At 43.1% G+C, this 14,318-nt stretch overlaps 1 protein-coding gene across 1 annotated transcript in view; it reads left to right on the top strand.

Annotated features, from left to right (window-relative positions):
- The window catches only part of LOC130293367 (CMP-N-acetylneuraminate-beta-galactosamide-alpha-2,3-sialyltransferase 4-like), a 96,006-nt gene extending 84,648 nt beyond the window's left edge, over positions 1-11,358 (top strand). Inside the window, exons 9-13 of the mRNA XM_056541970.1 lie at positions 1,364-1,459; positions 4,068-4,257; positions 6,638-6,775; positions 6,853-6,996; positions 10,493-11,358. Of these exons, the coding sequence (XP_056397945.1) occupies positions 1,364-1,459; positions 4,068-4,257; positions 6,638-6,775; positions 6,853-6,996; positions 10,493-10,579 (655 nt within the window). The 3' untranslated portion in view covers positions 10,580-11,358. The remainder of the gene's footprint in view (positions 1-1,363; positions 1,460-4,067; positions 4,258-6,637; positions 6,776-6,852; positions 6,997-10,492) is intronic.
- The last annotated feature ends 2,960 nt before the right edge of the window (positions 11,359-14,318 follow it).

Genomic DNA, 14,318 nt, shown 5'->3' with positions numbered 1-14,318 from the left:
AGATCTCGCTTAAAGGTACAGTACATAAATAACATAATGAATACAGCAAATATAATAAATAGAGATGAGCGAAGTAACAGTACTTCGATTCTGCACGAACTTCTCGGCTCGGCGGTTGATGACTTTAGCCTGCATAAATTAGTTCAGCTTTCAGGTGCTCTGGTGGCTGGAGACTTTTCTAGGACTGTATCCACCTTTTCCAGCCCACCAGAGCACCGGAAAGCTGAACTAATTTATGCATGATAAAGTCAGCAACCGCTGAGCCGAGAAGTTTGTGCAGAATTGAATTACTGTAACTTCGCTCATCTCTAATAATAAAGTGCATAACCATAATAAACATCACAACAGTGGGCCCAACACATGTGCAGCAGGCCTGCCCGAGAGGATCCGCAGCCCACAGGACAGCCTTTGGTGCTGGGACACCACAATAGGAGTTGTAGTTTTTGCTACAGCTCTGGTGTACAGGGTCTTATACTGAACTCCCTCACATCAGAGGATGTGCACACAGCAGACATATACAGTGATCCCTCAACTTACAATGGCCTCAACATACAATAGTTTCAACATACAATGGTCTTTTCTGGACCATTGTAACTTGAAACCAGACTCAACATACAATTACGGACAATCCAGATCTGTGAAACGTGTCCCAACTGGAGGAACTGACCAATCAGAATGGGCATTTTACTGGTAAATCACCTGTATTACTGAAGTACAAGCACTGACTGGTGTCTGGTAGCGCCCCCTACAGTACAGGGAGGAACTACAAGTTCCGTACTACTCCTTACCTGTGCCAGGGTTAGTTGCTCCTTTGGACACCAAGTAAGGGCGGCTCCATTTGGGACACTGTGTGTACTGTATAGGACCCTGAAGAAGCTCCTCTCCTCTACATAAACCATTGTTTCCCAACCAGGGTGCCTCCAGCTGTTGCAAAACTACAACTCCCAGTAGGCCCGGACAGCCATTGGCTGTCCGGGCCTGCTGGGAGTTGTAGTTTTGCAACAGCTGGAGGCACCCTGGATGGGAAACACTGACGTATACAGTGATTTATAGCTCCCAGCAGATCTTTATTACTTTTATATCTAAGGATTTGCTTTATCTGTATTAGTTATCTACTTATTTTTCTTTAATTCTCACTTTTTCCTATTTTTTGGATGACATTTTGGTGGCTTCAGAACCAATTACCAGGTTTCCATAGAGTTCCGGTCTCAACATACAATGGTTTCAACATACAATGGTCGTCCCGGAACCAATTAATATTGTAACTTGAGGGACCACTGTACATAGAAATACAATGTGACCCGATAATCCATATTCTACATTCATGTCCGCTTTCTGTTAATCTGCTCCTGTCTGTATTCAGGCTGGAGTGTCGTCGCTGTGTTGTAGTCGGGAATGGAAATCGCCTCAAAAACAGTTCCTTGGGGGAGATCATCGACAGATACAACATAGTCATCAGGTGAGCCCATATTTATAGGGAGACACTTCCTATCTGTTGTTGTATTATAGTCAGTAAACTGTCCTGTCATTGGTCAGCAGTCTGAAGATCGTTGTGCACGCCCAGGATGTGCTCTGCCCATTACTCGGCCATGTCCTTAGACTTATATGGGCTCCACCGACATATGGACCACAATGGCCCTCATTGCAAAATCGACATGCTTTGTCTGGATGTGCACCAGATTCTGTGCCAGAATTTGCGCCAGATTTGAAAACCCCGAAAAAGGGGCGTGGTCACCGAAAAGAGGCGTGTTCCCGACATTTTCACACAAAAAAAAAAACATCATATTTGCTAAGGTTTCCACAGAAAATGTGGTGGATTTGAGCTGAGGAAAACCCAACAGATCAGAACATGTGTAAAAAAAGCAAAATATAGGGAAAGTGCAAAATGTAGGGAAACCTTAGTAAATACCATGGAAAATAAATTGTGGGGAATTAAATAGACATGTGCAATTCGGTTCGGAACGAATGACAAATTTACCGAATTTTGCATTTTCGTGCATTCGGGCCGTTCCGAATGCACAAATTTTTTTTGAATATTTCCGAATAGCAACGATAAAACGAATGGCAACATAACGAATGTATTCGTTATTCTCCGAATGCATGCGGTAAAAAAAACGAAAGTAAAGAATTGGATAATTGCCGTGTAGAACGCTTAGGACACCAAACATTCTACACTGCAATTATCCAATTAAGTCTGAGGTTTTATGAATGAAAAATGTTCCCACGGCAATTACTATGCATGTCATTGACCTGGTAACCCATTTCTGACAAAAGCCAGAGGAATTTGAAAATTAATTAAAAATCATTGCGCGAATGCGTGTTTGCGCCAAAGTGTGCCTCCAGCTGTTGCAAATCTACAACTCCCAGCAGGCCCAGACAGCCGCATGTTGGGTGGGTGTTGTAGTTTTGCAACAGTTTGATCGATGCGTTTGATTGTCCGGTGATTTAAGTATAATATCATGTTATATATAAATCAGCCGACAATCAAACGCATCGATCAAACACATCAATCATTCATACAGCATTCATTCAACATTACATTATGTATTAATATAAATCACATAAAATCATATTATCTTATCTGTCTTCCAATGTTCCAATCTCTGCGGCTGCCCTCTTTTCCTGCACACACTCCCGATAATGGTCCCCTGCTTAAAAAAGATTTACCCGAATACTGAATGTATACGAAAAATCAAACCCACCCGAATACGAATGTATCCGAAAAAAAATCAAACACAGACACCCGAATACCGAATGTATACGAAAAAATGAGCCCCCCAAACACCCGAATAACGAATGTATCCGAAAAAATGAGCCCCCCAAACACCCGAATAACGAATGTATCCGAAAAAATGAGCCCCCCCAAACACCCAAATAATGAATGTATCCGAAAAAACGAGCCCCCCAGACACCCGAATACCGAATGTATCCGAAAAAATGAGCCCCCCGGACACCCGAATACTGAATGTATCCGAAAATAAATGAAACCTGGACACCCGAATACTGAATGTATCTGAAAATCAAAACTGAAAATATTACTGAACCGAAAATTTTATAAAAAAGGAAAAAAAAGGAAAATTTTTCTTCTGCACATGTCTAGAATTAAAACCCACAAAGAAATCTGCACAACACTCTTAGTAAATAAGGGCCAATGTGGGGGAGTTATCAAAACCTGTGTAGATGAAGAGTGCTGCAGACTGACAAAAATGTTGGTTTTCACAAAGTTTACTGCAAGTGACAAAATTAGGGATCGGTATCAGGACCGATACTGGACATTTACACAAATACATGTACTCGTGCCCATGTCCCTGATCCCTAATCCGATACTTGCTGGCGCAGCACTATGGAGGTGCAGTAAGCTTTCTAAGCCGCATGACACTTGTCAGGAATCCCCTGGCCAGCGAGCACTCCCGGTGTAGTCCGGAGCAGCGCCTGATCTCTGCCCTGGCACAGGCGGCGTGACATCACCACGCCTGCACCAAAGCAGAGGACAAAGGATGCAAGAGGTGAGTCCCTGAGGTCTGACTCTCATTGATCACCATGTTATCCCCTATCCTATGGATAGGCAGGTAATCTCCATGTCCCACCCACCATATTCTAAAATAACACGTACCTGTCATCCAGCTTTCCCAGTCTGCTGTAGAGACTATGGGGGAGATTTAGTAAAACCTGTGCAGAGGTAGAGTGGTGTAATTGCCCATAGCAACCAATCACATCGCTTCTTTCATTTTTAAAGAGGCCTGGGAAAAATGAATGAAGCCATATGACAGTACACAGTGCCCTGTGAGAAGTCCAAAAATTTAGATAAAATAAAAAGTTTTTTTTTTGTTTTTATATAAAAAAAAAAAAAAAAAAAACTTTCCCTAATAAAACCTGAAAACACCCCCTTTTCTCATAAAAAAATACTCGTACTTGGTCTTAAAAAAATGGTATTGGGACGTCCCTAGACAAAATTAAAATTTCTATTACAATTTTGAACTAAATTTATTTTCGATATTTGATGTTATTTTCTTTATACATGACATACACATCATTCATACCATTTCTCTCCATGATTTTCGTCACAGATTGAACAATGCCCCGGTCCATAATTATGAGAAGGATGTGGGCACAAAGACGACAATGCGCTTGTTTTACCCAGAATCTGCTTTCTTTGACCTGAGGTTGGACGCTAATCCGGAGACTCTGATGGTGCTGGTCCCATACAAGAGACTGGACCTGCAATGGCTAAAAACAATTCTGAATAATGAGAAGAGGGTGAGTTATGATACCCCGATAACCCTGAAGGGCCCCACCATTGGTCTGATGCATGGATGCCGGGTGAGTGCCGTATAAGGGGTAACATCAAAGCAGATGCTCATACAGGACACATCTTCACTGACCTGCGAGTTGGGCACAAGAGATGTAGTTATTGGGGGGGGGGTCTTATCTGATTAGAGTCAGTTACTTAGCTTGGCTTCTCTCAGCCACAACTCTTCTCTTCAGTGTTGGGCCCCCCAGTCAACTTTGGCTTCTCCCTTTTCGAGCATCATCTCTACCTATTTATGACTTTCTTCACAGAGCCGTATTTGCTGCTATGGCACCTTGTGAGGGCGGCACCTGCTCACGGTATAGAACCTGCCTGTGTGTAAGGCAGATGGGTATTTTTGGGATTGGAGGTTGGGCTGTATTTTAAGGGCCTCATTGCCTCACTGGCGGGCAAAGTGATGCTGATCATAGTCAATAAGTGTGTATATGTATATACAGTGGTCCCTCAACATACGATGGTAATCCGTTCCAAATGAACCATCGTTTGTTGAAACCATCGCATGTTGAGGGATCCGTGCAATGTAAAGTATAGGACAGTGGTCTACAACCTGCGGACCTCCAGATGTTGCGAAACTACAACACCCAGCATGCCCGGACAGCCAACGGCTGTCCGGGCATGCTGGGTGTTGTAGTTTCGCAACATCTGGAGGTCCGCAGGTTGTAGACCACTGTTAGACAAAGTTGTACTCACCTGTCCCCGTCGCTCCGGACCGTCACCGCTCGTCACCGCTGCCCGGGATGTCGTCTTCCATCGCTGTCGCCGCGTCCCCGAGGTGTCCCCGACGCTCCAGTAAGGCCTCTGCTTCCCCGGCATCCTCGCTCTCCGTCGCTACCCACGCCGCTCCTATTGGATGACGGGACGGCGTGCGCAGCGACGTGATGACGACGATGGAGAGCGCCGACGATGCAGGGGATCCGGAATAGGACGCGCCGGAGCCCCGAGGACAGGTAAGTGATCGTCAGCGGACCACACGGGGCACCGTAAACAGCTATCCGGTGGCAGCTGAAGAAGTCTGCGCTGCCGGATAGCCGTTTATGCGATGGCCCCGACATACAAAAGCATCGTATGTTGATGCTGCCTCTGAGAGGCCATCGTATGTTGAAATGATCGTATGTCAGGGCCATCGTAGGTCTAGGGGTCACTGTATATTGCTATGTATGTATATTGCTTGTGTGAGTATATGTTTGTTGTGGGTGTGCTTATGTGTGTTCCGGAATGTAGTCAATGCATATGTATAGTGTGTTCAGGGCTGGTGCAGGGATTTTTGCCACCCTAGGCAAAAGCTTATTCTGCTGTCCCCTTGGTGGATACACACACACACATATATATGATTTTTTTTGTATACATTACAGTGTACCTGTTATTTAAAGGGGTACTCAACTGGTTCTTAAAGTTAAACAGATATGTAAATTACTTCTATTAAAAAAAATCTTAATCCTTCCAGTATTTATCAGCTGCTGTATACTACAGAGGAAGTTGTGAAGTTCTTTTCAGTCTGACCCCAGTGCTCTCTGCTGCCACCTCTGTCCGTCCAGAGTACAAGCAAATCCCCATAGCAAACATCTCCTGCTCTGGACACTTCCTGACATGGGCAGAGGTGTCAGCAGAGAGCACTGTGGTCAGACTGGAAATAACTACACAACTTCCTCTACCCCTTTAACCTGTTGGGGACGGAGGGTGTACCTGTACGCCCTCAGCCCGCTCCCTGTCTATAACGCTGCCCCATGCCCCCTCCCATAGACTTACATTAAGGGGGCATGGCGTGACATCACGAGGGGGCGTGGTCGACCCCCGCAGTGCACACAGCGTTCGGAACTAAATGCTCAGAATGCTGGCCAGTGGAGTACCCCTTTAATATCCCAATATGGCAATAGTGGCCATAACTTTCTCTACACAGTGGTGTCCCTTTAACATCAATAGGGCCTTCTCATTGCCTTATACATTGATAGTGCCACTTTTGACCCCCAAACATTCATAGTGTCCCCACACAGTGGAGATGTCTCCAAACAAAAAACAAAAAGCTATATTTACAGAACCCCTCTAAACAAGGCAGGCCCGTCTGTCGGCTGCCGCCAGTCTAGCCAGTGGCATGTCGAGTTATGTAGGTATCATTTCTGCAGCTCCCGGTCTGTCACAGTATTCAACTGCATCCACGTCTTGAAGGCAAGGATATATTAGAGAGTAACTCAAGTGGGCCCCACCCCAAGTTGCAGAAAGTATTAAGGAACGGACCTTTATGTGATGGCGGTCCCTAGGATTTATGCTATATTCCCCAATCATTTTATGGACCTTTGCCATGATCATGTTTTGTGGCTTCTGTTCTCACAGATTAAAAAAGGTTTCTGGAAAAAGCCCCCAATGATCTGGGACGTGAACCCTGAGAACCTCCGAATCCTGAATCCCTACTACATGGAGGTTGCCGCCTTAAGGCTCCTGGGATTGAACAAAAAAAACAATAAGCTTATAGTAAGTGGCTGACCGGCGGGTGTATAGGACGCCTCCTGGTGTGAGGGGCATTCATTAATCTTCTCCTCTAATTCCAGAAACCCACCACCGGCCTCATGGCCATCTCTTTTGCCATTCACTTCTGTGACTTGGTTCACATAGCAGGGTTTGGGTATCCAGCGCCAACTAACAAAACAGAATTTGTCCACTACTATGATAAAACATTAATGAAGCAGCTGCTGGTGAGTATCTATCTTTTATAGTTATACTCATTATATCTCACATAAATCTCATACTTAACCATTTTGAATCCAACTTTTGTTTTTTCAATAGGAAGAGGGTCATGTGACACATCAAACTTATTGGGAATTTCAAAAGAAAAACAATGATGTGCTTGGTTTTAACGTAACTTTATTCTTTTATGAGTTATTTACAAGTTTCTGACCACTTATAAAATGTGTTCAATGTGCTGCCCATTGTGTTGGATTGTCAATGCAACCCTCTTCTCTATATACTGCTATATACACCGCAGGAGAAATGCTAGCACAGGCTTCCAGTATCCATATACACTGCTATATACTACTATATACACCGCAGGAGAAATGCTAGCACAGGCTTCCAGTATCCGTATACACTGCTATATACTACTATATACACCGCAGGAGAAATGCTAGCACAGGCTTCCAGTATCCGTATACACTGCTATATACTACTATATACACCGCAGGAGAAATGCTAGCACAGGCTTCCAGTATCCGTATACACTGCTATATACTACTATATACACCACAGGAGAAATGCTAGCACAGGCTTCCAGTGTCCGTATACACTGCTATATACTATTATATACACTGCGGGAGAAATGCTAGCACAGGCTTCCAGTATCCGTATACACTGCTATATACTACTATATACACTGCAGGAGAAATGCTAGCACAGGCTTCCAGTATCCGTATACACTGCTATATACTACTATATACACCGCAGGAGAAATGCTAGCACAGGCTTCCAGTATCCGTATACACTGCTATATACTACTATATGCACTGCAGGAGAAATGCTAGCACAGGCTTCCAGTATCCGTATACACTGCTATATACTACTATATAAACCGCAGGAGAAATGCTAGCACAGGCTTCCAGTATCCGTATACACTGCTATATACTACTATATACACTGCAGGAGAAATGTTAGCACAGGCTTCCAGTATCCGTATACACTGCTATATACTACTATATACACCACAGGAGAAATGCTAGCACAGGCTTCCAGTGTCCGTATACACTGCTATATACTATTATATACACTGCGGGAGAAATGCTAGCACAGGCTTCCAGTATCCGTATACACTGCTATATACTACTATATAAACCGCAGGAGAAATGCTAGCACAGGCTTCCAGTATCCGTATACACTGCTATATACTACTATATACACTGCGGGAGAAATGCTAGCACAGGCTTCCAGTATCCGTATACACTGCTATATACAACTATATATACCGCAGGAGAAATGCTAGCACAGGCTTCCAGTATCCGTATACACTGCTATATACTACTATATACACCGCAAGAGAAATGCTAGCACAGGCTTCCAGTATCCGTATACACTGCTATATACTACTATATACACCGCAGGAGAAATGCTAGCACAGGCTTCCAGTATCTGTATACACTGCTATATACAACTATATACACCGCAGGAGAAATGCTAGCACAGGCTTCCAGTATCCGTATACACTGCTATATACTACTATATACACCGCAGGAGAAATGCTAGCACAGGCTTCCAGTATCTGTATACACTGCTATATACAACTATATACACCGCAGGAGAAATGCTAGCACAGGCTTCCAGTATCCGTATACACTGCTATATACTCCTATATACACCGCAGGAGAAATGCTAGCACAGGCTTCCAGTATCCGTATATACTGCTATATACTACTATATACACCGCAGGAGAAATGCTAGCACAGGCTTCCAGTATCCGTATACACTGCGATATACTACTATATACACCGCAGGAGAAATGCTAGCACAGGCTTCCAGTATCCGTATATACTGCTATATACTACTATATACACCGCAGGAGAAATGCTAGCACAGGCTTCCAGTATCCGTAGTTTCAGGTGCTGCACATCTCGTATCTTCACAGCATAGACAATTGTCTTCAGATGACCCCAAAGATAAAAGTCTAAGGGGGTCAGATCGGGAGACCTTGGGGGCCATTCAACTGGCCCACGACGACCAATCCACTTTCCGGGAAACTGTTCATCTAGGAATGCTCGGACCTGACACCCATAATGTGGTGGTCACCATCTTGCTGGAAAACTCCCACATTATGGGTGTCAGGTCCCAATTCCCAATATGTCTGATGTTTCACATGACCCTCTTCCTATTGAAAAAAACTAAAGTTGGATTCAAAATGTCCGACTTCAAAATGGCCGCCATGGTCACCACCCATCTTGAAAAGTTTCCCTCCTCACATATACTAATGTGCCACAAACAGGAAGTTAATATCACCAACCATTCCCATTTTATTAAGGTGTGTCCATATTAATGGCCCACCCTGTATATAGGAGACAGTATTATAGTAGTTATATTCTTGTACATAGGTGGCAGTATTGTAGTTATATTCTTGTTAATAGCAGGTAGTATTATAGCAGTTATATTCCTGTACATAGGAGACAGTATTATAGTAGTTATATTCTTGTATATATGAGCAGTATTATAGCAGTTATATTCCTGTACATAGACAGTATTATAGTAGTTATATTCTTGTATATAGGAGCAGTATTATAGTAGTTATATTCTTGTATATAGGAGCAGTATTATAGTAGTTATATTCTTGTACATAGGAGCAGTATTATAGTAGTTATATTCTTGTATATAGGAGCTGTATTATAGTAGTTATATTCTTGTATATGGGAGCAGTATTATAGTAGTTATATTCTTGTATATAGGAGGCAGCATTATAGTAGATATATTCATGTATATAGGAGAAGTATTATAGCAGTTATATTCTTGCACATAGAAGCAGTATTATAGTAGTTATATTCTTGTATATAGGAGAAGTATTATAGCAGTTATATTCTTGCACATAGAAGCAGTATTATAGCAGTTATATAGCAGCAGGAAAAAAGAGAAGGAAGTGGCACTGTCTATAGGTATATTGCAGTATGCTGTATACGTGGCAGCTGAAGTCAGCAGGGGAACTTTCAAAAAATGCAAAAAATGGAGTGGTGCAGATAAATGAGACAATTCAGTCCGGTACAATTCAAATGCAGAGAAGTGGAAGAATATCGCACTCACCCACAACTATTGCTGAATGGAAGGGATGTTTTATTCCAAGAAATTCATCTGGAGAAATACAGGTGGGGGACGTGGAGGAGTGAAGACAAGCGACCGGTTTTGCGCTAGAAAGCGCTTTCTCTGGCTTGGGAAGCTAGTCGCTTGTCTTCACTCCTCCACGTCCCCACCTGTATATCTCCAGATGAATTTCTTGGAATAAAACATCCCTTCCATTCAGCAATAGTTGTGGGTGAGTGCGATATTCTTTCACTTCTCTGCATTTGAATTATAGAAGTTATATTCTTGTACATGTGAAGGCAGTAGTATAGTAGTTATATTCATATACATGGGGAGGCTGCAATATTGTGAGTGTATATTGTGTGTATGTATATATATATATATATATATATATGTATATTATTTAATTTTATTTTTTTAAACCAGGTATCAGAACATAAGGTTCCCCTTGAAGCCATTGCAATAAAAAAGCTCCTCAAACACAATGTCATTCACAATCTGACTTACTTCTGACGTTGTGGATATGGAAAATGATCCTAGAAGCTTTATAAGTACACTCCGTAAAATAGACTTCTAGAGTTGGGCATCAATCACGTTGCTTCTTAGCAATGAAAATTCCATAACGGTTCACCCTATGTACCATGTGTGATTTATAATACTGCTGTATTCTTATGTAGCAAAGAGGAATTGGACCCTTTTGTGACATGACGGGGTGGTGTGACTGCTACCTCTGCATCCCCTGTAGTTACACCAATGCATTTTAGGTCACCAATCGGCTCCAACATCAGATCCATTAGCTGAACCGGAGACGAGCAGCTGCTTCCATCAGGCAGCCCAACAGCCACATGCCGGTCATCACAGACAAAGGCCCAGCACCACTGTGTCTCATCACTCCCTTTGGGGACAACTGACCTCCATTGTTGTAATTGGTAGGGGTACGAGCAGTTCGACCCCCAGGTTGGGGGAGTTAACTCTTATTCTTGGGGGTAACCCCTTCAAAGGCTCTGCTATCGCCTTCTAACTGTGGTTATGGCCAAACCTCCCCTCTCCAATCTATCCAGAAGACAGCAGCTAAGCTGTTAACTATAATGTGATATTATATTATTTTCCAATGCATAACATTACTATATAGGGTTTGAGTGTGTTAATCGCTATACAATGTGCTATGGTGGTCTGAGGTACACTGTTAACTAAAGATATACCGAATTTATCAGGGTATACCCCGCACTGGCCTATAGCATGCACCCTCATTTTTCCAAGGAAATTTGGGTAAAAAAAGTTTTTTTTACCCAAATATCCTTGTTAAAATGAGGGTGCGTGGAGGTGCGTATATACCCTGATAAACTCTTTCTGGCCCCACAGAAGCCGCTGCGGTTCAATGATTTAAAGCGGCCGCTTTAGATCATGTAACTGCAGCGGCTTCTGTGGGGCCAGAGTCCTACCGCCGCTGCCGCCCAATTCCCTCCCCATCCCCGGTTTTCATATCTACCTCTCATGGCGGTGCACTCCTGCATGCTCCGGCGCCATCCTGCGCTGTCGCTGTGCACTGCGGAGTGATGTTGCGTTGAGGACGTCACTCGTCAGTGCGCAGCGCACAGCAACAGCGCAGGATGCCGCTGGAGCCGCCTTTAGTAGCGCGCCCTCATGAGAGGTACATATGAAAGCCGGGGATGGAGAGGGAGTCGGCGGGAGCGGTGGTGGGACTCTGGCCCCACAGAAGCCGCTGCAGCAGTTACATGATCTAAAGTGGCCGCTGCGGCTTCTGCGGGGCGAGAAAGAGTTTATCAGCATACAACACGCAGATAGGGTTTGAGTTAAAAAAATGTTTTAACAAATGTGTGTTATACGCCGGTAAATATACATTTACACACACAAGCAGGGGGAAGCAGCACGTTCAAACAAAAAATATACAGGTGCCAGCAGGTCTAAGAGGCCTTGGTCACAGGCCCAAATGCAGATCCACACAAAAGAGGCGACAACAGCACGAAGGAGTATCAAAAAGTGCAGGTAACTTTTACTCCATGAACAGGCAAGTGCGACGTTTCGGTTTTCTCACAACACAATTCTCAAGGCCGCACTTGCCTGTTCTTGGAATAAAAGTTACCTGAACTTTTTGATATTTCTATGTTGCCTCTTTCGTGTGGATCTATATATATATATCTATATAATTTATATTTATTTATTTGTATTAATTATGTACTGACGTCCACATAACACAGCACCATTTACTATTTTAGTACATATGGAGGATAGGGTGGATACTGGTTTAAATGTAAACCATATAAGCACAGACTAATATATACTACAACCTAATATATACTATGTTAGCCCATAGGGAGGGGGATTGAATACGTAATGGTCCATATATGTGTTTACAGGAACATTGAATTGTAATAAACACACCCATGACTGAAGTATTAGACTATGTTCACACAGCAGAATATCCACATGGAAATTCTGCATGTGTTTCAAGCCTATTCATTCCACAGTCCCATTCCCACAGCAGAATTTGTGCTGCGGACATTCTACAACTTAAATGGGCACTGTCAGATTCAAAAACTTTTTATATGTTATGTTATACTTCAGAAGAATTTGTTTTTCCTTTTTATGGAAATCATCGCTGTCAGGCCCAAGGCCTGATTATGGAAACATACATGTGTTTTATAATTGTATCTGTGTATAAACTAAGACCTGGGGGTGAGGGTCATTCAGACTGTGTGTTTGTGTATTGCATTTTATTGGGGGTCTGGCTGTTTGGTATCTCCAAAGTCGTGCACCTGGTCCCATCATATAATCAAACAGATAAGGGGTCAGGAAGAGAGATGCCCCACCTGGTGGGATCAGAGGGGAGGGGGGAATGGAGTTTCCCTCCAAAGAAGCAGAGATAAGATTTAAAATGCTGGACTCAACTGTTGTTCAAGGCTGTGCCAAAAGCTGACAATAGCTGGACTCTCACTCACAAGGACGGCTATATCATTATGCTGTAAGAACTTCATCTTTTGTTTTCTGAACTTGCCTTGCTAAACTCTTTCATATTTTTGTAACTGTATGTCATTTGTTTATTTTTATGCATAGCACTGTGATACCTTTTTAGTGTTTCTAGCGAATACTCACAATGCGAATTTTATTCGCAAATATCGCATATTTGCGAATATTCGCGAATATAGCACTATATATTCATAATTACGAATATTACATTATTTTTTTTTCACAGTACACATCACAGTGATCATCCCTTCTCTGCTTCCAGCTTGTGTGGTGTAAAGAAGGCTCTAATACTACTGTGTGAGACTGGCGTGCGAATTTTCGCATATGCGAATTCTCGCTTATGCTAATTTTCGCATATGCTAATTTTCGCATACGCGAAAATAAAACGCGAATATTACGAATATGCGAATTTAGCGAATATATGACAAATATTCGTCCATATATTCGTGAAATATCGCGAATTCGAATATGGCCTATGCCGCGCAACACTATACCTTTTTATCAGATTAAATGTTTAATTAATCAGCTCTGGTCTTTGATCTCTAAATACAGGAGCTCACCTTTCTGAAGGAAGCTCGGGTGAAACACGTTTATCTAAGGGTTAATTTGGTGACTTGCTGGGACTAGTAGTGGATACCCAGAGGTCTGGCGGCCTTAACCCTTGCACCATCACACTCTCTCTAATGTCTTGGCTGGACCGATAGGGTGTGATCGTGACAATGGCTTATAAAATAATGGCTTTGTCGAAGTTGAAGCACAGGCATGGACAAAGTCCAGTAAGGGAGGGTGGGCACTCCTCTGTACTCCCTCCTGTCTGATAGCACTCTTCTGTGCTCTCTCCTGTCTGATAGCACTCCTCTGTGCTCTCTCCTGTCTGATAGCTCTTCTCTGTGCTCTCTCTCCTGTCTGATAGCACTCCTCTGTGCTCTCTCTCCTGTCTGATAGCACTCCTCTGTGCTCTCTCCTGTCTGATGGGACTCCTCTGTGCTCTCTCCTGTCTGATAGCACTCCTCTGTGTTCTCTCCTGTCTGATAGCACTCCTCTGTCCTCTCTCCTGTCTGACAGCACTCCTCTGTGCTCTCTCCAGTCCTATCAGACACAGAGGAGTGCTAGCCCACCCTCACTTACTGGACTTTGTCTATGCCTGTGCTTCAGCTTGGACAAATCCATGATTTTATAAGCCATGATTAGTATTAAAAGGAAATAACATTTTCTTATGAAGTATATTAGGTTAATGTTTTGCCAAGATGTACAACGCATAAAA

This window comes from Hyla sarda, chromosome 10, assembly GCF_029499605.1.
Source record: "Hyla sarda isolate aHylSar1 chromosome 10, aHylSar1.hap1, whole genome shotgun sequence".
NCBI lineage: Eukaryota > Metazoa > Chordata > Amphibia > Anura > Hylidae > Hyla > Hyla sarda.
The sequence above is the reverse complement of the archived record's forward strand: the minus strand, read 5'-3'. Positions and strand labels throughout refer to the sequence as shown.